We start from the raw sequence: 22,178 nt of genomic DNA, 5'->3' as shown, positions 1-22,178 counted from the left end.
GATCTATGTGAATAACTGGTGTGGGGATGAGGGAGTGGAGTTTTTAAAAAACATTTCCATGACCTCCTGAATGAGAAATTCTGAAGTTTTGCTCTGATTATAATCCATTATATCTCTTACATTTTCCATTTTATTAAATGATATTCCTTTGCTATGCCTATGCCTGCAGTAGAAATGCTACAGTAGCTGATGCTCATGACTCACTTGAATGTCACAAGAGTTGGCACAGAGGACAGCTTTAATTGCAAGAACAATTAATGTGTCATTTTAACCACTAATGTCAATACAGAATTCATCAACATTCAGTGTAAATAATATAAATCTTACAAATTTAGAAATAACACATATTGCAAATTAAGTGGTGCCTATGTAATTTGGCCTCTTGTCTTTTATTGGGGAAAATCAGCTGGGTTTGTTTTCATTTTAAATTGACAGTTCTGTGACTATGACTCCCAACTTCTCGCATACAGAGAGATTTCTACGGCTCTGATCCTGAGCATTATTTTATGTGAGCAGGCCCCTGTGCTTGTTCAGAGTCCCACTGATACCAACAGAGTCTGGAGAAGTTGGAGAGGGGAGAGGGAGGGAAGACTCCAGTAGCCACATGAATAAACTTGCCAGATTGTAGCCTTAGTTAGTACTGATTGATGGCTGTATATAACCTGAGTGAAATGTATTACTGGTGTCAATCCAGTTGCTTATGGACAAGTGTACACATCACACAAATAATCCACAACAAAAACCTTCACAATTTAACAGTTCCTTTTTAGCAATTTCATCAGGGAGTCACAGTCTGAAGAGGCAGAGAGAGTGAACTATAAATGGAGAACATAGCATTTAGTTTTTTAAGGACATTGAGAGAAAAAACAATAAAGCTCCTTTGTGGCATTCAAGGAACAAACCAAAGGCCTTTTTGAAGACTTTATGGTGCAAGTGACCTATATCACGCCAGTCTAGAAGCACTGAGCACCTGTCAATTGCTCAAAAAATTTCACTAAATTATTGATCACTTCTGCTGTTACATTTAGGAATGTTGAGGATATTCTTTCCCTACATTCTGAAAGAACAAAATAGACATTGTGACTAGATTACATATTATATGGATATAACCATGCATGGTCAAGCCTACAGCTTAAATGTAGTGTTTTATGTCTTGTAAAGACATTGCCAGATAATAAACTGTGGCTTTCCAAAAGAAAGGAACAATTTTTGCTCCCTCAAGATTCCTTGCACATCCCTTCATCCCTCTGCACCAGCATCAGGGCCAACCACACTATGCTCTGCAGTTTTCACTCAGTCTTTACTAACTTGTTCTCCCTGAGCTAAGGATTTGCACCATTATTATTACAATCCTTTATTTCTCCCCCCTTCCATCTAAGGTAAAATGCATTATGAAAAATGCTGGGGTAATCATTCCAGGCCCAGTTCTGCATCTGATATAAGCAGTAACACTGGGTAATGTCGGTTGTTTCTTGAAGCAAATTTAAATATTTCTGAGTCTTTGGGCTATCTCTGTTCCACAATGCCACAGGTACCCAGAGTTTGAACCAAGCTAGTCTTCATGAATACTAAGTTTCTTCTGAATGACTCAAGGTCAAAGAGTCATTCTGTTGACACATACCCACAGGAGACTCCCATCCTTTTGCATGGAGATGACATCACCATTTGAGCTCTGAGGTTACACAAAAGCCCTTCCATCCTCCTGAGAATTAGTTTCTGTGGAATGGAACCGCTGCCTTAGAGCAACCTTTGACAGGGACTCAGAGTCTCTCTGCAGGAGCAGTCCTGCCAAGTGACCGGATCTTTTCAATTTCTGACCCACATTTGCATCTTAAAACTTGTAAACCTGAACCCTGCTTCTCTTTTCCTACCCCCTGGCCTCCACTCACTCCATTCAGTCTGACAGACAGGACAGAAAATTATGCTCCTTGGTTGAGATACAAATCTAGCTGCCTGTGTGACTCAGCTTCAAGTCCACTCACACTGGTATTTCAAGATCATTACTGGTTTTGCCCAATTGATCATATCAAATATGAGGAGACATGAAAGCTTGGTTGTATGGGGTCAATTATAAAACATACCAGCAGGACTGAATTTACAATGGTGTCATGCCCATGCTCAAATGGGACCCCGGCCTGACCCACTCCATTTGTGCTTCACCCTGAGCTGTTAGCTACTCTGCACCCCCCGACCCTTCTCCCCACCCACTCCAATGCTCACTCCTCTTGCCCAGCTGACCCAGGGTTTCTTCCCGCCCCTACCCTCTGCAAGCACGTCTTGGCCAGAGGCCAGTTGGTCAAGCACTCTCCTCCACTCCTAAGTGTTAGGGGTTGAGAGGAGCCTTCAGCAGCTGCTGCTCCAGTGACTGTCTGCTTTGGGCTACCTGGGGTGTGGCCTGCTTCTTCCTGCCACTCTGCAGAAGAGCATGCTGGGAAAATTGGTGGCTGCCTTGCCCCAGGAAACAACTCCTCTCTGCTGTGGGCACCAGCACTAGGTGGACAGGGCCACTCTGTGCTCCAAAGCTTCCTGCTCATATGTTGGAGCATGTTCGCGCTCCTCGGTTTACTAGTAGTTGTCGAGGGTCACCAATTTCAGGGGTCCCTAGGCACATTGGTGGGCCAGGGGCTGCACAAACAATGCAGCAGGAGGCAGTGGCTCACTGAGGTAAATAGGATGAAGTTCAATAAGGACAAACGCAAAGTGCTCCATTTAGGGAGGAACAATCAGTTTCACACATACAAAATGGGAAATGACTGTTTAGGAGGGAGTACCGCAGAAAGGGATCTATGGAGTCATAGTGGATCACAAGCTATATGTGAGTCAGCAACGTGGCACTGCTCAAAAAAAGCAAACATGATTCTGGGGTGCATCAAAAGGAGTATTGTAAGCAAAATACAAGGGCTGTGTCTAGACTGGCCAGTTTTTCCAGAAAATCAGCCGCTTTTCCGGAAACGTTTGCCAGCTGTCTACACTGGCCGCTTGAATTTCTGCAAAAGCACTGACTTCCTACTGTAAGAAATCAGTGCTTTTTGCGGAAATACTATGCTGCTCCCGTTCTTTTGCGCAAAAGGGCCAGTGTAGACAGCAGAGATTTGTTTTCCGCAAAAAAGCCCCAATCACGAAAATGGCGATCGGGGCTTTTTTGTGGAAAAGTGCATCTAGATTGGCCATGGATGCTTTTCTGCACAAAGTGCTTTTGCGGAAAAGCGTCCATGCCAATCTAGACGCTCTGTTCCGAAAATGCTTTTAACTGAAAACTTTTCCGTTTAGACTGGCATGATTTTCCAGAAATGCTTTTAACGGAAAAGTTTTCCGTTAAAAGCATTTCCGGAAAATCATGCCAGTCTAGATGTAGCCAAGAAGTAAATCTTCTCTAGTCTATGCTGATTAGGCTTCAGCTGGAGTATTGTGTGCAGTTCTGGGCACCACATTTCAAGAAAGTGGTGGACAAATTGGAAAAGGTCCAGAGAAGAGCAACAAAAATGATTCAAGATCTAGAAAACATGACCTATGAGGAAAGACTGAAAGAACTGGATTTATTTAGTTTGGAAAAGAGAAGACTGAGACCATGTCTATAGTACGAAATAAGGTTGAATGTATTAAAGTTGACTTTTTAGCACCCAATTTTGTAAAATAGAAGGTGCATGTCTTCACTGTGCACAATAATTCAACATAGTTCTATGTACCACATCCCCAGTAGGGTGGCTACTGTCGACTTTGAGAGTGATACACTGTGGGTAGCTATCCCACAGTGCCTGAGCCCCTTTGCATTCTGGATTATATTCCCAGTGCACACTGGGACCAAACCTGTGCAGCAGGTGGTTCTGGGTACATGTTGTCTGCAGACTATAATGCACTTGTTTCCTCCCTCCCCCCTTCTTGAGAGCAATGTCAAACACCCTTTTCACATCTTTTTTTCCCTTGGAGACACCATTGCAACATAAGCATGGAACCCATCATGGATCACATTAACCTAGGTGTGCCTAATGCTGGCGTATGTCCAAAGCATACCTAGCATTCACAGGAATGAGGACAAATCTCAGGAGGCAGTGAACAATGCAAAGCACTTGAGTAGAGCAAATTACAAATGCTGCCAGCATTCAATCCTCTGGGCACAGTGGAACGCCGGTTCTGGTGCCATCAGACAAGCATAGACTTATGTGACTGCATTGTGATTCAGGTATGAGACGAGCAACAGAAGCTCGTCCCTATGCGTAAGGCTACTTTCATCAAAGTTTGTGAATTGCTTTTCCCTGTCCTGACGCATAAGAATACCAGAATGAAACCTGCTCTGACAGTGGAGAAGTGAATGGCAATTGCACTGCCAGACAGCTACTCATCCATTGAGAATCAATTCGGAAATCTACTGTGGGGGTTGTTGTGATCCAAGTAGCCAAGGAATCAGTACCCTTCTTCTATGGAGGGTAGTGACTCTGGGAAAGATGAAGCACATAGCAGGGGGTTCCCTAACTGTGGTGGAGTGATAGATGGAACGCACATCGCTTTTTTGGTACCTGACCATCCAGCCAAGAAGTACATAAACTGCATGGCTCTCCCCACACAGCAATGAGGTCCAGGATCTCCTGCACACTACATGCTGGTGCTTGTCTGTGAGCCTGGGAACTCATGGAGCTCATAGAACTCATGATCAAGTGTGCTGCTCAGGTGTGCTGGCTGCTCTGAGGTCTGCTTGCCATGCTGGCCACATAGGAAATGAAATTCAAATTTTCCCAGTGCTTTTCCTATTCACCTGGAGAGCAGTAGAGTTGGAAATCATGGACAGAGCTGTTACCTTGCGGCATTGTGGGACATCTCCGGGAGGTCAAGAACATCGACTTTCCACGCGCTGCATTTGCACTACCATAAAGTTGACCATGCAAGGTCAAATTTAGCAGTTACTCCTCCTAAAAGCTGCAATACAGAAATCTGTTTTAACGGCCCTGAAAGTTAACCAAATGGGCTTGGTGATGTGAACTCATTGTTTAGAAAATTGACCTAATACAGCTAAGATCAACCTAAACTCCCAGTGTAGATCAGGCCTGAGAAGGGATATGACAACAGCTTTCAAGTACCTAAAAGGTTAGGAGAAAAATTATTCTTCTTAACCTCTGATGATAGGACAAGAATCAACAGTCTTAAATTGCAGCAAGGGAGGTTTAAGTTGGACATTAGGAAAAACTTCCTGTCAGGATGGTTAAACACTGGAGTAAATTGCTTGGAGATATTTAAGAGCAGGTTAAAGAAACATCTGTCAGAGATGACCTAGACGGTTCTTGAGGCCAGGGGATTGGGCTTGATGACCCCTCAAGGTCCCTTCCAGTTCTAGAATTCTATGATTCTATGGTTCCAATGCTGCCCAGATGATTAGCAGAGTGCCCACAGCTGGGTTTGTGTTTCTCCTGGTAGTGCACATTCACACATGCCTTGGTGCATATAACAAAATGCATTCTGCACACAGATGGAAAAAATCCACAGAAAGATGGAAATAATTAGCAGAAACATTAGTGACTCCAGCAGTCAGACTGCCTGTGGCAGTTCCCTCCAAGGAGATCCCTGCTCTGCACTGGCTGCCATGTCTGGGCTGGGATGCTGCCAGCAGGATCCCACAGTCTCGTAGGCAGCACTACAGTGACATGGCAGAAGGGGGACACTGGCAACACAGGGATAGATGGGCCAGTGTGTGTCTGGTGATGGCTCGTTTGTAAACAGGACCCATAGGCTGGGGTGCAGGCCCCCCCTGCCATGCTCTGCCCTACTGGCCCTGGCTGGCCCCTTGCTCTAGAAATTGATCTCCCCACACCATGTTTCTGGAATCTGTATGGACCTTGTGCACACGGGTGCAAGTTGTACATGGAGTTGTACAAAATGGTGCCACCCTTTACACCGACCTTACAGCTACATGCAGCAGAACTGCCCTGGGATCCATGGAGCTGCTCTTCTCAGCCAACTTTGCCAATGGAATGGAGTAAGGTGGGAAGACAAGGCTAAGTTCATACAAGGAAGCAAGAGTATGTGCTTTCCATAAGTGGTTACACAGAAATAAAGGGTCCAAACCCAACCTTGTACTTTTAAAAACAGGGTATTTTAGGGATGCTTCTCTCTTGGGAGTACCTTGACCAGATAACCTGGACTTGCATCACCTTGGGCTCTGACCTGACATACCAATTTTCAAGCTGAATTAACTACACACAAGTGCATTTAAAGGAGGTCTGAAATTTGGGCTTTTAAACAGGAACCCTGTTGCAATCATGGAATCACTACTGAAGCATGATGACAGTACAGGATGCAAGGCAGCAGAGAATCAGGACCAAAATCTTTAGCAAACTAAAAGTGTCTAGCAATATTTTAACCACTAGATGGCACTTAAATGCCAAGAGATGTTCTCAATGTGCATTTTTCCTTAAAGGGAAGCACACAAGTTATAAATGGGCACCACAATCAAATAACATACAGTATTAGCATACAACTAAAATAATGGGAAATCTTTCACCTTCATTTACATATAAGAAAGAGGAAATAGGATTCATTTTAAAATAAATAAAAAGTGGGATGTTGTAAGAAGAGAGAACAACATATAGTGAAACAACAGAAACATAGAAGATATAAATGCCATGATTTCAAAACTCTAACTTTTTTAAAAAGATTGCCATTGGAATCCCAATGTAAAATTAGATCATTTAACAGCACACATGCTTGAACTGGGAATGGAGAGGGAGAGGGAATTCTGCCACATCCTCTGGGCTTAAAGTGGTTTCCCTTGCTTAACAGAAAAGCCATTTGCTTACTGTTGAATTCTAGGGGCCTCCATTGATTTAAATAGGTAGAATCCTCTATGGATGAAAGTTTCTATCTACATCCGATCTGCAATCTGCAAACATAGTCCATGGATATCTGTATCCAAATCATAATGTGGCTATCCACAGATTTGCAAACTAACTTCAGTGCATGAAAACTAATTGCAGATTCTCTAATTTACCTCATTTTAAGTAAACATGGAAACAAATTTTGAACCTAAATCAGAAGCATCTATGATTAACAGAGATTAACAATTGTGCAGTTAAGCTCACTGAATCCTTTTTCCTTATTTCATTTCTTATTACAAAACATGCAGGCTACGTCTACATTGGCAAGATTTTGCGCAAATACTTTTAACGCAAGAGTTTTTGCGTTAAAGTATTTGCACAAGAGAGCGTCTACACTGGCATGTGCTTTTGTGCAAAAGATGTGCTTTTGCGCAAAAGCATCTGTGCCAGTGTAGATGCTCTCTTGCTCGAGAAAGCTCCCATGTCCATTTTAGCCATCGGGCTTTCTTGCGCAAGAAATTCATGTTGCCTATCTACACTGGCCTCTTGCGCAAGAACACTTGCACAAGAGAGTTTATCCCTGAGTGGGAGAGTCATAGTTCTTGCGCAAGAAGCACTGATTTCTTACATTAGAACGTCAGTGTTCTTGCGCAAGAACTCGCAGCCAGTGTAGACAAGCGGCAAGTTTTTGCGCAAAAGCGGCTGCTTTGGCGCAAAATCTTGCCAATGTAGACACAGCCCTATATAAAGTCTGAAATGCCTGCAAAGTCCGTTCAGTTGATGAAGTTTCTATCTTTTTATCTTACTAGAAAACTAATATATTTGAGTCACCTTGGTCTGTTAGACGAAAGTATTTGGCAAGCGTGTATATTATTTGTCACATCATTCTTGAGGAATTACATTTTAAAATCTACTCTTTCCACAACTGGGATGTAATAAACCATTATTTTGTTTGCTTATGATGTTTATTACTGATATAATTAGCCACACCTCCGCTCCTTTTTCAGCACAGGACAATATGGCAATTTAAAGCTAAAGGGTGGGGCCTTCATTTTATGAAACTGTCATCATAAATGCTAACACCTGCCCTTTTGTATGCATGTGAAGCTATTTCTGACATACATACCAAAGCCAAGATTTTTCAGTGACATGATTTTGATTGCACCAGTTGTGAGCATCATAGAGAGGCCTGATTTCCAAAAGAAACTGAGGCTCTTAAAATCAGGCCCTTCTAAGCTTTCTCATACAAATCACTAGTCTCTTTTTAAAATCTTGCCGTAAGTGGTAAGTGTGTTTAGAATGCTTCCTTTGTTCTCTCCCCTGGTGCAGAGAGAATTGACCTCATCTGGAGGAAGGTTTAACTAAAGTTCAATCTTACTACAAAATCCAAATCCAAATATGCTCCCTTTGAAGAGGGAGGAGGCTAGTGCACCTGCGATGGATCACTGATGCTCAGAGGGCTTAAGAGAGGGCACTTGGGTGAGTCAGGGCAGATTGGGGCTTTTGCTGCCTCAGAGAAGCAGAAAGTGTCTGCAGGTGCTCCCGGAGAATAGGGAGACAGAGCACTAGCTGGGTGGCTTGGGAAATGGGCGAAGGCACCACTAGAGAAAGAGGGAGCCTTGGGGAATGCCCCTGTTGAACAAACAGGCTACGTCTACACTGGCCCCTTCTCCGGAAGAGGCATGCTAATTACAAACTTTGGAATAGGGAAATCCACAGAGGATTTAAATATCCTACTTTTAGGTAGGAATAAGAGATCCTCCGGAAAAGGGCTTTATTCCGGAGGATCGCGCCAGTCTAGACACTTTTTTCCGGCTTTTCCCCAAGCCGGAAAAAAAGGTGCTCCCATGTTTATTTAAATCCCGCAGGGGATATTTAAATCCCCCGCGGATTTCCCTATTCCAAAGTTTGAAATTAGCATGCCTCTTCCGGAGAAGGGGCCAGTGTAGACGTAGCCACAGAGATCTGGGAAAAGGCCGGGAGTGATGTGAGACTTTCATTAAGCCCTGGAAAGGTCCGATAACTTCATGTCCAATTAGAGTCCACACTAAATCTAAAGAGTATCAGTGCCAAGCAGGTATTGGGAACAAAAACATTGTCAGGCACCGTGTAATATGTGGACTGGTGTAGGCATTCTGCCATATTGATAGTAGTCTTACCTGTACAAACACAGTGAAGAGAATAACTACAGTTGTGGCTGCAATGAAGAGTTTCTTCCTAGGAAATTCAGGGAGCAAGAAAACCAGAGAGAAACAGATGGCACCTCTAAGACCCCCATAGGCTATAATAAACTGATCTTTGCTGGTAACAGTGTTCACATGTAATCTGTTCACGAAGAAAGTCAATACAAGAACCCCTGTAAAAGCAGGAAGATAGAAAATTACCAAGCAAGAACTTACACAGCATTCATAATGGTATGAAACATCTTAAAATAAGTGTCTACTAAGCTCTGAACAAATTATGCATCAGTCGTAATAGAGTAAAAAATAATTTGGTAATATATGAAAGATTTAAGACTAGATACACTGGGTTTCTATCTGTCTGGTACTGGCCCCAGAATAGCAAGTGTATTAATATACTTATTTTGACAGTTTAAAAATTCTTTTAAAAGTCACCCTTGAATATTAACAGACAGTAATGCAAAGGTCCAAGAATTCATAGTCAACATTATAATAATGTGGAGTCTGACTCTGGGAATTGACCTAAACGGTAGTTGACTCATTCTAATTGGTAAGTAATTATTGGATTTTCTGGGTGATAAATACTCTCTCCAGTGCAAACTGGCAATGTGGTTTATTTTAATAATTTAGTTACAGATTACCTTTTGAACCTCATTTTCTTTTAAGCACAACTCAAACTAGAGCACAAAATATTTTATATATTTTGTAATTGCATAAAATTTGTGTATTTAGCAGTCTCTAATGCATAGACTTTTATACTATGTGAACTTTAAGTTTCTGAAAGGGTCCACAGCAATTGCTGCAATGTATAATCATTTGCAGTTTAACAGAGGCAAAAATCACAATAGGAGAAACTGACAATATCCCTGTTATAGAGATGAGAAAGAAACATGCATGTGGATCTAAACTAACGGCTACATCTAGACTGGCAAGATTTTCCGCAAATGCTTTTAACGGAAAAGTTTTTCCGTTAAAAGCATTTGCGGAAAAGAACGTCTAGATTGGCACGGACGCTTTTCCGCAAAAGCACTTTTTGCGGAAAAGCGTTCATGCCAATCTAGACACGGTTTTGCGCAAGAAAGCCCCGATCGATGGCGAAAATAGCGATCGGGGCTTTTTTGCGCAAAACAGTTTTTAGCTGTCTACACTGGCCCTCTTGCGCAAAAACATTTCTGGAAAAGGGCTTTTGCCCGAACGGGAACATCAAAGCATTTGCGCAAGAAGCACTGATTTCAGACAGTAGAACGTCAGTGTTTTTGCGCAAAATCAGGCGGCCAGTGTAGACAGCTGGCAAGTTTTTGCGCAAAAGCGGCCACTTTGGCGGAAAAACTTTCCAGTCTAGATGCAGCCGTAGTGTCTGAGTCTGACCTTATTAAAACTGCTGAAAATAAGGCCTTATTTCACTTATGCCAATGGAACATGTACTATGAGATCAGAATCAGGTCTTTAAAGTCTGAAACAGTGACTATAATTAAGCAATAATAACAGAGACCCTAGTCATTTCACTTCTTCATTAATTCTCATCTGCCACCCCAACATCATTGCTACTTTTTAAAATATGTCTTAAAGACATCATCTACCTTATTTGTTGGAAATTAAATTTTACAAACAACAATATACAAACATCTCCCCACATACTTCTAGTAACCAAAAATAACCAATTTCTATCACTCAGAAGAACAATATGGAAAAAACAAGAAATCTTGGAATATTCAGGAATAACAAACATGATTAACTGGAACTGTAGCAATAATCTTATCAGCCTCTTGCAACTTGAACAATCTAATTTACTATTTTTTCCTCCCCCCCGCCTTCCTTTATTTATTCTTGGAGCTGGACTTTTAATACTCCAGTCATCTGAAAAACTGGGTTGTACCTATGAAAGTTCATGATACAATTTACATGTTTCATTAGTCTTTAAGTTTCTGCTAGACTATTCGTTGTTTTTTAAGTTTTTGTGGCAATAATATATTCCCAGCTCCAGAAGCACTAAGGAATTGAGGCCAAGAAAAGCAGATGATGACAAGAACTCCAGTTTTCATTTCAATGTTCTATCTAGCTGTCAATAATACGTTTCATTTAAAACAATGCTACATAGAAATGTATTTCAGAACCAAACACAGCCAGTAGTTCACACTCATAGTAATTTCAAGTGCCATCTTTAAATAGGAATGGTTTCTAATAAATATATTTTTCATTCATAGAGTTGATTATCATTTATGTCCCCTAAATTAACTCCAGGTTTGTTAGATTGAAGATGTAACCTATGATCAGCTATTTGGGCCAAACTATTTCTCCTTTTGGAGAAGCACCATAACAAAACAGATAGCAGAAAGCTGTAACTTGAAGAATGGCAAAATATTGGTGTCCTGGGCGCTGCAATCACCCATTCAATTGCTTCATTTTTCTGAACTTTTCAAACCACCTCCAACTTATGCCAGTGCAACTCTGCTCTGCTGGCGTCGGTGGAGTTATTCCTCATTTAGTGCAGTATAAGCGGAAGAATCAGAGTGGTTCCACTAGTGGGATGAAGTCCCAGAACTTGGTAGACATGCTCCAATAACACCAAAAACCTCTTGCCACAAAGACCTTTTCACAAGAACGTTATTCTCAGATTTAGGGCACATCTACATAGCACGGCTAAAGTTGAATTGAACTACACAACTTCAGTTATGTCAATTGCGTAGCTGAAGTCGAAATAGTTTAATTGAGCTTTTGGTGCTGTCTACACAGCAGGAAGTCGGAGGAAGAACACTCTTCCTCTGACTTCCCTTACTCCTCGTGAAATGAGGGTTACAGGAGTCAGAGTAAAAAGTCCTCCAGCTCGCCATTATTTTGAAATAATGGCTTGCTGTATAGACGCGCTCTTTGTTATTTCAAAATAACGTTAATTATTCCAAAATAATACTGCTGTGTAGATATACCCTCAAAGTCCTCAGTTTGCAATAAAACACAGCAACAAGGGTTCTTATAGAAAAGAAAAGAACCGTGAACAGTGATAAGTAGCAGGAGGGGCTAGCCCAGGGCTGGGCAAGATGCTGTCAGTGGGCCAGATCCGTCCTGCTTCGCACTTTCATCTGGCCCATGGCGGCTCCTGGTTCCGCCACTAATGCATTGCCTGGGAGCTGCCAGAGAGGCATGAGTCCTTTCAACTCCTGCTATTTTAAGGGCTTGTGCCTTCCAGGCAACCACTTGACAGGCACAAGCCCTTTAAATAGCAGGAATTGAAAGGGCTCACACCTCTCCAGCGACTCCCAGGCAACACATTAGTGGTGGGGTTGGGAGCTGCAAGCTCTTTCAATTGCTTCTATTTAAAGGCCTTGTATCTGCCAGCCAACTGCTACCACATTGCCTGGCAACTGCCCAGAAGGTGCAAACAGCTGGCAGTTCCATGTGGTGCTATGCACCCCTGGCAGGGCAGCGGCAGAGACAAAGACTTCATGTGCTTCCCCAACCCCAGGCCAATCAGGGTTTGTGGGATGGGGAGCATGCAAAGTCTCCTGGCTCCCTCCTCTCCGCCCGAGGCCCCGTTCCTTCTGGAGCAGACCACAACCACTTCCAAAATTCACAAAGTGTCTCCTCCCCTTCAAAAATTATTTCCCACCCCTGGGTTAGCCACTCAGCCCTTATGGGTAAATATCTGGGTTGCTAGCTTGAGTTTCTACCTACGTTACCTTGGCTACACTACTATTTTTAGCATGCTAGCTTGATAAGAGCTAGCACAAGTGAATCTCTTTGGACTGGGAAGAAAAGGTTACTCACCTTGTGCAGTAACTTCTGTTCTTCGAGATGTGTGTCCCCGTGGGTGCTCCACTACAGGTGTCGGGCTCGTCCCGGCGCCGCAAACCGGAAACTTCTTCATAGCAGTAGCCCCCTCCGGAGGACCGCGCGTGCGCAGTGTGTCCCGCGGCGTTTGCGCCTTTTCTGCGTCGTGCGGTCCGACCCGCCAGTTCCTCCTAGCCGGAACATCTGCAAGATACAAGAGAGATCTCCGAAGCAGGGAGGAGGGCGGGTCGTGGAGCACCCACGGGGACACACATCTTGAAGAACAGAAGTTACTGCACAAGGTGAGTAACCTTTTCTTCTTCTTCGAGTGATGTCCCCGTGGGTGCTCCACTACAGGTGAGTATGAAGCAGTCACCCTCGCACTGATTGTGCTTCGGATTTACTTGTGCACGGACGAAAGGACTGCTTGAGCGACTGCTGTGTCTGCCTCCTTGAGACGGTCAAGGGCATAGTGTCTAGCGAAGGTGGATGCGGACGACCATGTCGCTGCCCTGCATATGTCTCTAAGTGATACATTTTTCATAAAAGCCGTGGAGGCAGCCATACTTCTGGTTGAATGCGCGGTTAGCGGACAGGGCAGAGATTTCCCCCTGAGAGTGTAGCAACGGGTGATGCAGTTAACTATATGTTTGGAAATACGTTGGGACGACAGCTGATGACCTTTAGAGCGATTAGCGAGTGATAATAGCAAACGCGGAGACTTCCGGAATGGACGTGTTCTGTCAAGATAAAATGCCAATGCCCTTCTAATGTCCAGAGTGTGCCAGCGGGCTTCCTCCGGTGTAGCGTGTGGTTTGGGGTAGAAAGTAGGGAAGATTATAGGTTCATTGACATGAAAGGACGAGTTGACTTTTGGCAAGAAGGATGGATGACATCTCAGTGAGACTCCCTGCTGAGTGAACATCGTGTATGGAGGGTCCGCTGAAAGTGCTGCAAGCTCTGAAACTCGCCGAGCTGAGGCTATCGCCAGGAGAAAGGTAACCTTAATCGTGAGAATTTGTAACTCACAAGTCGCAAGTGGTTCAAATGGTGGGCGGGTAAGGATGTCCAGTACAAGGCCAAGGTCCCATGGCTGCGGGATAGGCTTGTGTGGTGGACAAATATTGGAAATTCCCTTGAGAAATTTCTTCGTAAGTGGATGAGAGAAAACAGAAAAGCTCTCTATGGGAGCGTGAAAAGCCGAAATAGCTGCCAAGTGTACTTTTAGCGAAGCAGCGGCCAATCCTTGGGAGTGTAAATGCAGGACGTAGTCCAGAATACGCTGGATCTGCACATTTAGGGGGTTAATGGCTTGTGGCTGGCACCAGGCTGAGAAGCGACGCCACTTATAGATGTACGATCGTTGGGTGCTGTGGCGTCTGCTTTGCACGAGTACATCCATGACCGCTTGGGAGCAGGTTAATTCTAGGCCCTGGAGCCAGTTAGGAGCCAAGCTGTCAGGTGCAAGCGGTCGACATCCGGGTGGAGAAGGTTGCCGTTTTGTTGTGAGATCAAGTTGTTGATCCGTGGAAGACGTTGAGGTCTGGACACCGACATCTGCATGAGTTGCGTGAGCCAAGTCTGGCGCGGCCAGAAGGGAGCCACCAGGATTACTGTCGCCGAGTCTGATAGTATTTTCTGTATTACCCGCGGTATCAGCGGGATTGGGGGAAAAGCGTAGAGGAGATGGTACGCCCCCCAATTGAGAAGGAAGGCATCCCCCAAGGATTGGTTGTCTATCCCCGCTCTCGAACAGTAATAGCGGCACTTCTTGTTGTCGCGAGTGGCAAAGAGGTCGATCTCCGGGTAACCCCATGCCCGAAACAGATCGAGGGCTACCGAGTGAAGGAGCTCCCATTCGTGTTGGGAGTGGAATGATCTGCTGAGCGTGTCCGCAATTATATTGGTTTTGCCGGGGAGATAGGAAGCTATGAGCGCGATCCTGTGGCGGATCGCCCAGTTCCACAGGCGCACTGCTTCCGCACACAAAGTCCTGGACCGGGCCCCACCTTGCCGGGTGATGTAGTAAACCGTGCATATGTTGTCGGTAAGGACTTGTATGGTGGTCCCCTGTATGTGGTGGACAAAGTGGCGGCATGCGTTGAAGACTGCCCTGAGCTCCAGGAAGTTTATATGGAGTAGGGATTCCTGATGGGACCACAGTCCCTGAGTCCGGTAGTGCAACATATGCGCCCCCCAGCCTATTAGGGACGCGTCCGTGGTCAGTTGAATGGATGGGGGCTGGATCCGGAATGGAACGCCTGCTAGAGTATTGGCAGGTAGAGTCCACCAAACGAGCGATTTCCTGATTCGGGCAGGGATGGTTATGAAAGTGTTGATATTGGTAATGCCCGGTTTGTAGGCTATGAGGAGCCAATGTTGCAGACATCGCATGCGGAGGCGAGCATGGGCTATGACGTATGTGGTAGAGGCCATGTGGCCCAATAGTTTCAGGCAGGTAAGGTAAGGGACCTTCGGGGCCGTGAGCAAGACGTTCGATAGGTCTCGAATGGTGTCGGCTCTGTCCGTAGGCAGATACGCCATAGCAGTGGTAGAGTCTAGTCTGGCCCCAATGAACACGATGGACTGGGCCGGAGTTAGAGTAGATTTTGGCAGATTGATAATTAGGCCAAGGGTCTCGAAGATGCCTTTTGTAGTGGCAACTGCCATCTCGGCTTGTTCTCTCGAAGGTGCCGAGAGGAGGTAGTCGTCGAGATAAGGGAAGATGGTGATCCCCGCTCGACGGAGGTATGCCGCTATGACTGCCATGGTCTTTGAAAATACTCTCGGAGCTGCGGATAGGCCAAAGGGAAGTACCGCATATTGGTAGTGGTCGTCTCCGACGGTGAATCGCAGAAACCTCCTGTGAGCTGGATGGATAGGAATGTGGGAGTATGCGTCCTGCAGGTCGAGAGACGCGAACCAATCCCCCTTTTGTAGTGTTGGAATGATGGAACCCAGAGTAACCATCTTGAATCTGTATCTTCGCAGGTAGCGGTTGAGACCGCGAAGGTCTAGTATCGGCCTCCATCCCCCCGACTTTTTCTCTGTGAGGAAGTATCGGGAATAGAACCCCCTGCGATGGAATTCGGGAGGAACTATTTCCACCGCACCTATGGTAAGTAGGTGTACTACTTCCTGTCGTAACAGATTTTCGTGGGAGGGGTCCCTGAAAAGGGGTGGGGAGGGAGGGTTGGTGGGAGGCAAGGTGGAGAACGGAATGGTGAGTCCTGAGGTTACAATCTCCCTGACCCAGCGGTCTGTGGTGATGGCAAACCAACGAAGGGAGTATGGATACAGACGGCGGTTGAAGAGTTTGGTTACTCTCGCGTTGGGTTCTAGTTGAGGGATGGCCCGCAGACTCTCGATCAGTCCGTCAAACTTGCTGCCTAGATTGTTGCTGGTTGTTGGCCTTGTTAGATTGCTGGCGGCAACGTTGGGGGCGCTGCCTCTGTCTATGCTGGTCGTATGGCCTAAATCGTTGGTTGGTATAGTAGGAAGCCGAAGAAGGAGGCGGCCTCTGCCTGTTATATGGCCAGGCTCTCCTGCGCCTGAAGGGCGGGGTGTACATCCCTAGCGTTCGTAACGTATTTCTAGAGTCTTTTCCTGAGTGAAACACTTGGTCTGTGTTTTGAGCGAACAGGGATGCTCGGTCAAATGGGAGGTCCTCCACCTTAGGGTGTAGATCCTTTGGCACTGAAGCCAGGTGGAGCCAAGAGTCTCGTCGCATGACGATGGACGTCGCGGTAGTGCGGGAGGCTGAGTCCGCGATATCGAGAGATATCTGGAGCGCATTACGGGCCACTGTGTAACCCTCTTGCACTATGGCCTTCAGTACCTCCCTTTTGGAATGTGGGAGATGCTGTATGAGCGGCACTAACTTCGAATAGTTGTCGAAGTCGTGGTTGGCAAGATGGGCGGAGTAGTTTGCCATCCTCAATGTGGCCGTTGCAGATGAATAGACCTTTCTGCCTAGCAAATCCAAGCGTTTGGCCTCTTTGTCCGCGATGGAATTCCTCGCCTGCGCGGATCTCGCCTTTTGCTGTGCTGCGTCAACCACGATAGAGTTTGGAACAGGATGGGTAAAGAGAAACTCTGCATCCTTGGCATCGATAAAATATTTTCTGTCCGTGCGTTTGTTGGTAGGAGGCATAGATGCCGGAGTTTGCCAGATATCATTGGCTACCTCCAATATCGCTGCATCGAAAGGAAGAGCTAGCTTGGATTTACTAGAATGTTGTAAATTTCTGAGCAGCGGATGGTGTTTTGGAGGCGCCCCCGAGGTGCGTAGGTTCTGTGAATCCGCTACCCGTGTAAAAAGCTCATGGAACTGTTTGTAATCATCTGCTAGAGGGGGTTCGTCATTAAACACCGCATCGTCAGGAGAAGAGGAAGCGACATCTGTCGGGGAGGCCACTGACTGGCGTTCCGCCACTGGTGACTGAGTGGTATCGTCCTGTGGGACCGAAGTCGTGGACGCATCTCCCGTAGGCGCTGGTGGGCGTTGAGCCGGTGGAATAGAGCCTTGGGTCGTTGGCGAATATATTTGCTGTCCACTCGGAGACAAGGGTGAGCGCCTCGATATTGATCGTGAACGCTCCGAATGCGGTGAGCGGTGACGAGACGCACGATGAGAGTATTGTGGAGAATAGGACAGAGTGCTCCTATGACGATAATAGCGGGAGCGGGTAGGTGATCGAGGGGAACGAGAGCGGTACGAGTAACGGTACGGCGATCTGGAGTAGTATGATCGGTGATAGTGAGGCGGTGTGATGGACCTTCTCGGGGATCTATAGTAACGGCGTGCAGGAGAGTACTCGTGATAGTGGCTCCGCCGTCTTTGAGGTGAAATCGAAGGTCCAGGCGAGAAGGCTGCCCTGTCCGAACCTGGAGAAGGGGTACGAGGGTAGTGTGTTTTCCTCTGTGCCTTCGTCGGTACCGCTCTAGAAGTATGGGGGACCGGGCTATCTGGGATCGAGATAAGTGAGGCCCCATCAGAGATTTCCCCTGGAAGGCGTGGTGATTGAGGCGCAGGAGGTGAGGAAGGCGGAAGCACTTCTTGTCCCGACACCTAAGGGTGTAAGGTCGTCGGATCCGGTGCCGAAACGGGAGACTGGGACGGCTCCTCCACTTCCAGCGATCGGTCGGTGCGGTGCGGTGCCGACACGCCCTGAGGATGAGGAATGGCTGCGTCGCTAGGCTTTGGATGGGATCTGGGTGCCGAGTGTTTCCTCGGTGCCGTGTCCGGTGCCTTAGGTTGTTGCGGCTTAGGCTTCGGTGCCTGTTTAGGTTTCGGTGCCGGGCCGGCCACCGGTGCCGTCTTAGTCGGGGCACGGTCATGCGCCGACGGTGCCGATTGCCTCGGTGCCGAGGACCGCACCGAATCCGGCTGCGGTGCCGCTCGGAGGCTCGGTGCCGCTGATGATGGTGCCGACTCCGGACGGGTTGGCGGGGCCGATGCCCCAGAGAGTGCGGGGCTCGGCGCCGATGTGCTACGGGCTTTGGAAGGCTTTTCCATCGCCTGTGGGTGGCCCGATGCGGCTCTCGAGTCTGCCGCACTTAGGCTCCTGGACGAAGCGGAGGCCTTTTCTTTGGTCTTGTGCGTACCCTCGGTCTCTCGCTCCGTTGTCGGCGGCGGCTGGAGAGCCTTGTTGAAGAGGAGCATTTTAAGGCGCATCTCTCTGTCACGCCTCGTGCGCGCCGTTAGCTTGGCGCAATGGCCACACTTCTGAGGGATATGGCCCTCCCCTAGGCAGCGAATGCAGCGGAAGTGGCCATCCGACACGGGCATAGCCTCACCGCATGATGCGCACTTCTTGAACCCGGGAGAACCGGGCATGGTTCGCTGTTCGGGTGTAACCCCCGGGATTAAAACAGGGGGTTGAAGTAACAGGGTTTTGTTTTGTTTTTTTAACAATTAACCAATCTACTAACTAACTAACTATATAAAACTGACTAACACTACGTTGGGAAGGGGCTAACTGGGAAAACAACTGAACATATATCTAATTTTTGACTAAACGATTTCTCCTCAGGAGAGGAGCGTGTTCCAGATCCGTCTGCGGCCGTGGACGGTTAGAGGAACTGGCGGGTCGGACCGCGCGACGCAGAAAAGGCGCGAACGCCGCGGGACACACTGCGCACGCGCGGTCCTCCGGAGGGGGCTACTGCTATGAAGAAGTTTCCGGTTTGCGGCGCCGGGACAAGCCCGACACCTGTAGTGGAGCACCCACGGGGACATCACTCTAAGAAGAATCACACATCTAGCTCCAAGCACAGATATACCCTAAATAGTGTAAATAGGTGAGCCAGGGACCCAAATGATTAATAAAATTCAACCTTAGATGAATTTGAACCCACTTAGTGCAGGGGCACCATTTCACATTATGGAGGGGTAGGGCAACTTTAACCATGATCCCAGGGGCTTCTTAGGCACTTAAAAACTCTAGTTTTCTGGCAGATAATTTATCAAGTAACTGACAGGAACCCTGTATCTACTTCCTATATGAAAGAAAGACAAATATTAGACCCACTCAGCTCTCACAATAATATATTCTGTCATCTTGTAGCAGGTCACTTAAGGGACATTGTTAAGTTTACAATTGTAATATATGTCCTTACTTTGTTATAACTCTGTGGAGAGAGAGACCCTGTGATGGATAGGAGGAGTGCTAACCGGCAGCCGGTGATTAAAGGGTTAAACTTAGGTAGCTAGCAAGGGTGTCGAATGGAAGCCAGAAGAACTAATGGGATACGGAGCTGAAATGTGAATTATATATAGATACCTTGCCCGCTCTCTTTGGGTAAAAATTCTAAGTTAATGGCTGGAGGGAGCAGATGTAGTAATCAGAATTACCATGCTTATAAAAAACATTGGACATGGGAGTGAACTGGGCCTTGAAGTACGGATCAGCATGGATTGTGAGTAGAGGGAAAACGTGTGTTTAGTCACAATCAGATTATTTTTCTTTGTTTTGCTGTCTGATAAACCCTCTCTGTGTAAAATCCATGTGCTCTCTCCCCGCCATTCACTATTTAAGCTGCGCCCAGCTCTTTCTCTTAAGATGCTCTTTTCTTAGTTGCTCTGTAACAACTAGCAACCACGTATGCTTTATCAAGTACAGCTTTTTGTTTTGTTAATAAAATCACCTTTTTAAGGCAATTATTTGATTATCGTGTCCTGGAAGGAAACAGGAGGTCTGTATCTGTGTATGCATGCCTAAGGCTGAGAGGTCAGCTACCACAGACTACAATTTGGTTTCTCTTTTTTTCCCAAATTCTCTTTGGTAAAAGAGGCAAGAGCTTGTGGATATCCCTCTGGAAGAAGTCCAAATGCTTCCTTCAAGAAGAAAGGGATCTCTGTTGTTTCATTTGGTGGTGACAGCTATCTCCCAAAGTCAGTAAATGCATGAAAAACTCTGGAGAGTTTCTGTTAACAGAGCCTATAGAGGCAAGGTATGCAAGGTTTCTTGTGGGTCCCCACCTTCTGCACTCAGAGTGCCAGAGTGAGGAACAGCACTGACAGACCCCATCAGAACTCCTGGGTTGTACCACTGTTCTGGGAGGCAATAGGGGCTAGTGTAGGGCTACTCAACACGTGTCCTGTTTGTTTGCAGCCCATGGTGTAGTTTGGGTTTTCGCGGGGCTCAAACTAGGGGGCTGTGTCTAGACTGGCCAATTTTTCCGGAAAATCAGCCGCTTTTCCGGAAAAACTTGCCAGCTGTCTACACTGGCCACTTGAATTTCCGCAAAAGCACTGACTTCCTACTGTAAGAAATCAGCACTTTTTGCGGAAATACTATGCTGCTCCCGTTCGGGCAAAAGTCCCTTTTGCACAAAACTTTTGTGCAAAAGGGCCAGTGTAGACAGCTGAGATTTGTTTTCTGCAAAAAAGCCCCGATCGCAAAAATGGCGATTGGGGCTTTTTTGCAGAAAAGCGCATCTAGATTGACCACGGGTGCTTTTCCACAAATAGTGCTTTTGTGCAAAAGCATCCATGCCAATCTAGACGCTCTGTTCCGAAAATGCTTTTAACGGAAAACTTTCCTGTTAAAAGCATTTCCGGAAAATCATGCCTGTCTAGACGTAGCCGGGGAGAGGATGTTTATTCTGCGCTGATTGCATTTTTTTGTTTCCTATCTTTTGAGTGAAGTACCTGACAATGCTTTCAGGATCATCTAATGATCATTTGTTTACTTTAATAACAAGCCTTTTTGTTTTTTTAATCACCCGGCCTCTGTTTATAAACAAGCTGCCTGTGCTGTTCCAAATTTCCAGATTCATCACATGTCACTCTCAGGGCCTGCTGTAGTTAAGAGCCTGGGTGAGTAAGAGGAGCGGAGGGTGGCTATATGGCTAAATGGTGCCACTGAGACAGTGCCCTTTGAAGTCAATGGGAATTGCACCTAATTATGTCAGGTCTGATTTCTGGTGTCGTCTTCTCTTTGCTCTGTTTACAATATTAAACCCTTTACATTTATGTAAGGAGTAAATAGAGAATTTGAGGTTTGCTGCCTTTTTTGGAACATCAGGTCAGTTTGTTAGATGCATTAATGATTGTTATTGCTATTATTTCTTACTCTCCTGCCATAAGGTATTTTCAAACACGGGAAGTCCAAATGATTCCGAATGCTTTTTTCATTTAATTGAATACAAACATTTTAAACAAAGAAAGCTATTTTCTCATAGTAAGACACTCAAGGATATGTATAATCAACCAATAATTGTGCTTCCAGGTGCATTTAAGGTTCTTTGTTATTAACTGAAAATCTAATCACGTGTTAATAGCCAATAAAACATATCCTGCCATCATGTCTTGTTAATCACTTAAATCCCATTTAAGTAATTTGTTTGATGAGCCTATTAAACTTCAGATTTTAACCACAAGGATATTTCTGGTTGCTTTAGTGCAGGGGTGGAGAATCTTTTCTGGGTCAGGGCCAATGACTTGCCTCAGGGGCCAGAATCAGGCAACCAGGGGTCGTACACAGCTCCTGGGCCTTAGGTTCTCCACCCTTGTTTAAGTAGCTTGTAAACTGATACTCTATGAAGCAGCTTTCACAAATTCTAGGTGCCACCTTTCTTGGCAAAATGTACTGTGCTTGTGACAACTTTGTACATTAATTTAAAGTTAAGTTATAAAAAGCATGCCTAGAAGAAAAGAGAGACAGCACCCGAGCTATGGGCTGTGCTGCGGGGTTAAGTCCCAATATCAAAAGGCCTGATTCTCCACTCCATTATGGGGTCCTTTCTACATGTGCAAAATGGTGGTCAAACACTCCCACCCTCTCGCCTTTGCACACATGTGAGTGACTCCTTGTGGTGCAGAGAGTGGAGAATCATGCTCCCTGAATCAGAACCATTTGCAGCCCTGTACTACGTTCACTCATTTTCCTGACCATTTACAATACTTGAAAATATCATTGGTGGT

At 45.8% G+C, this 22,178-nt stretch overlaps 1 protein-coding gene across 1 annotated transcript in view; it reads right to left on the bottom strand.

Moving 5' to 3' along the window:
• Window positions 1-22,178, bottom strand: part of LOC102454649 (sodium/hydrogen exchanger 2-like) — a 67,654-nt gene that overhangs the window by 25,320 nt on the left and 20,156 nt on the right. The window contains exon 5 of the mRNA XM_025188353.3: window positions 8,963-9,159. Within this exon, the coding sequence (XP_025044138.3) occupies window positions 8,963-9,159 (197 nt within the window). The remainder of the gene's footprint in view (window positions 1-8,962; window positions 9,160-22,178) is intronic.

This window comes from Pelodiscus sinensis, chromosome 13 (genome assembly GCF_052426305.1).
Source record: "Pelodiscus sinensis isolate ZL-2025 chromosome 13, ASM5242630v1, whole genome shotgun sequence".
Taxonomy (NCBI): domain Eukaryota; kingdom Metazoa; phylum Chordata; order Testudines; family Trionychidae; genus Pelodiscus; species Pelodiscus sinensis.
The sequence above is the reverse complement of the archived record's forward strand: the minus strand, read 5'-3'. Positions and strand labels throughout refer to the sequence as shown.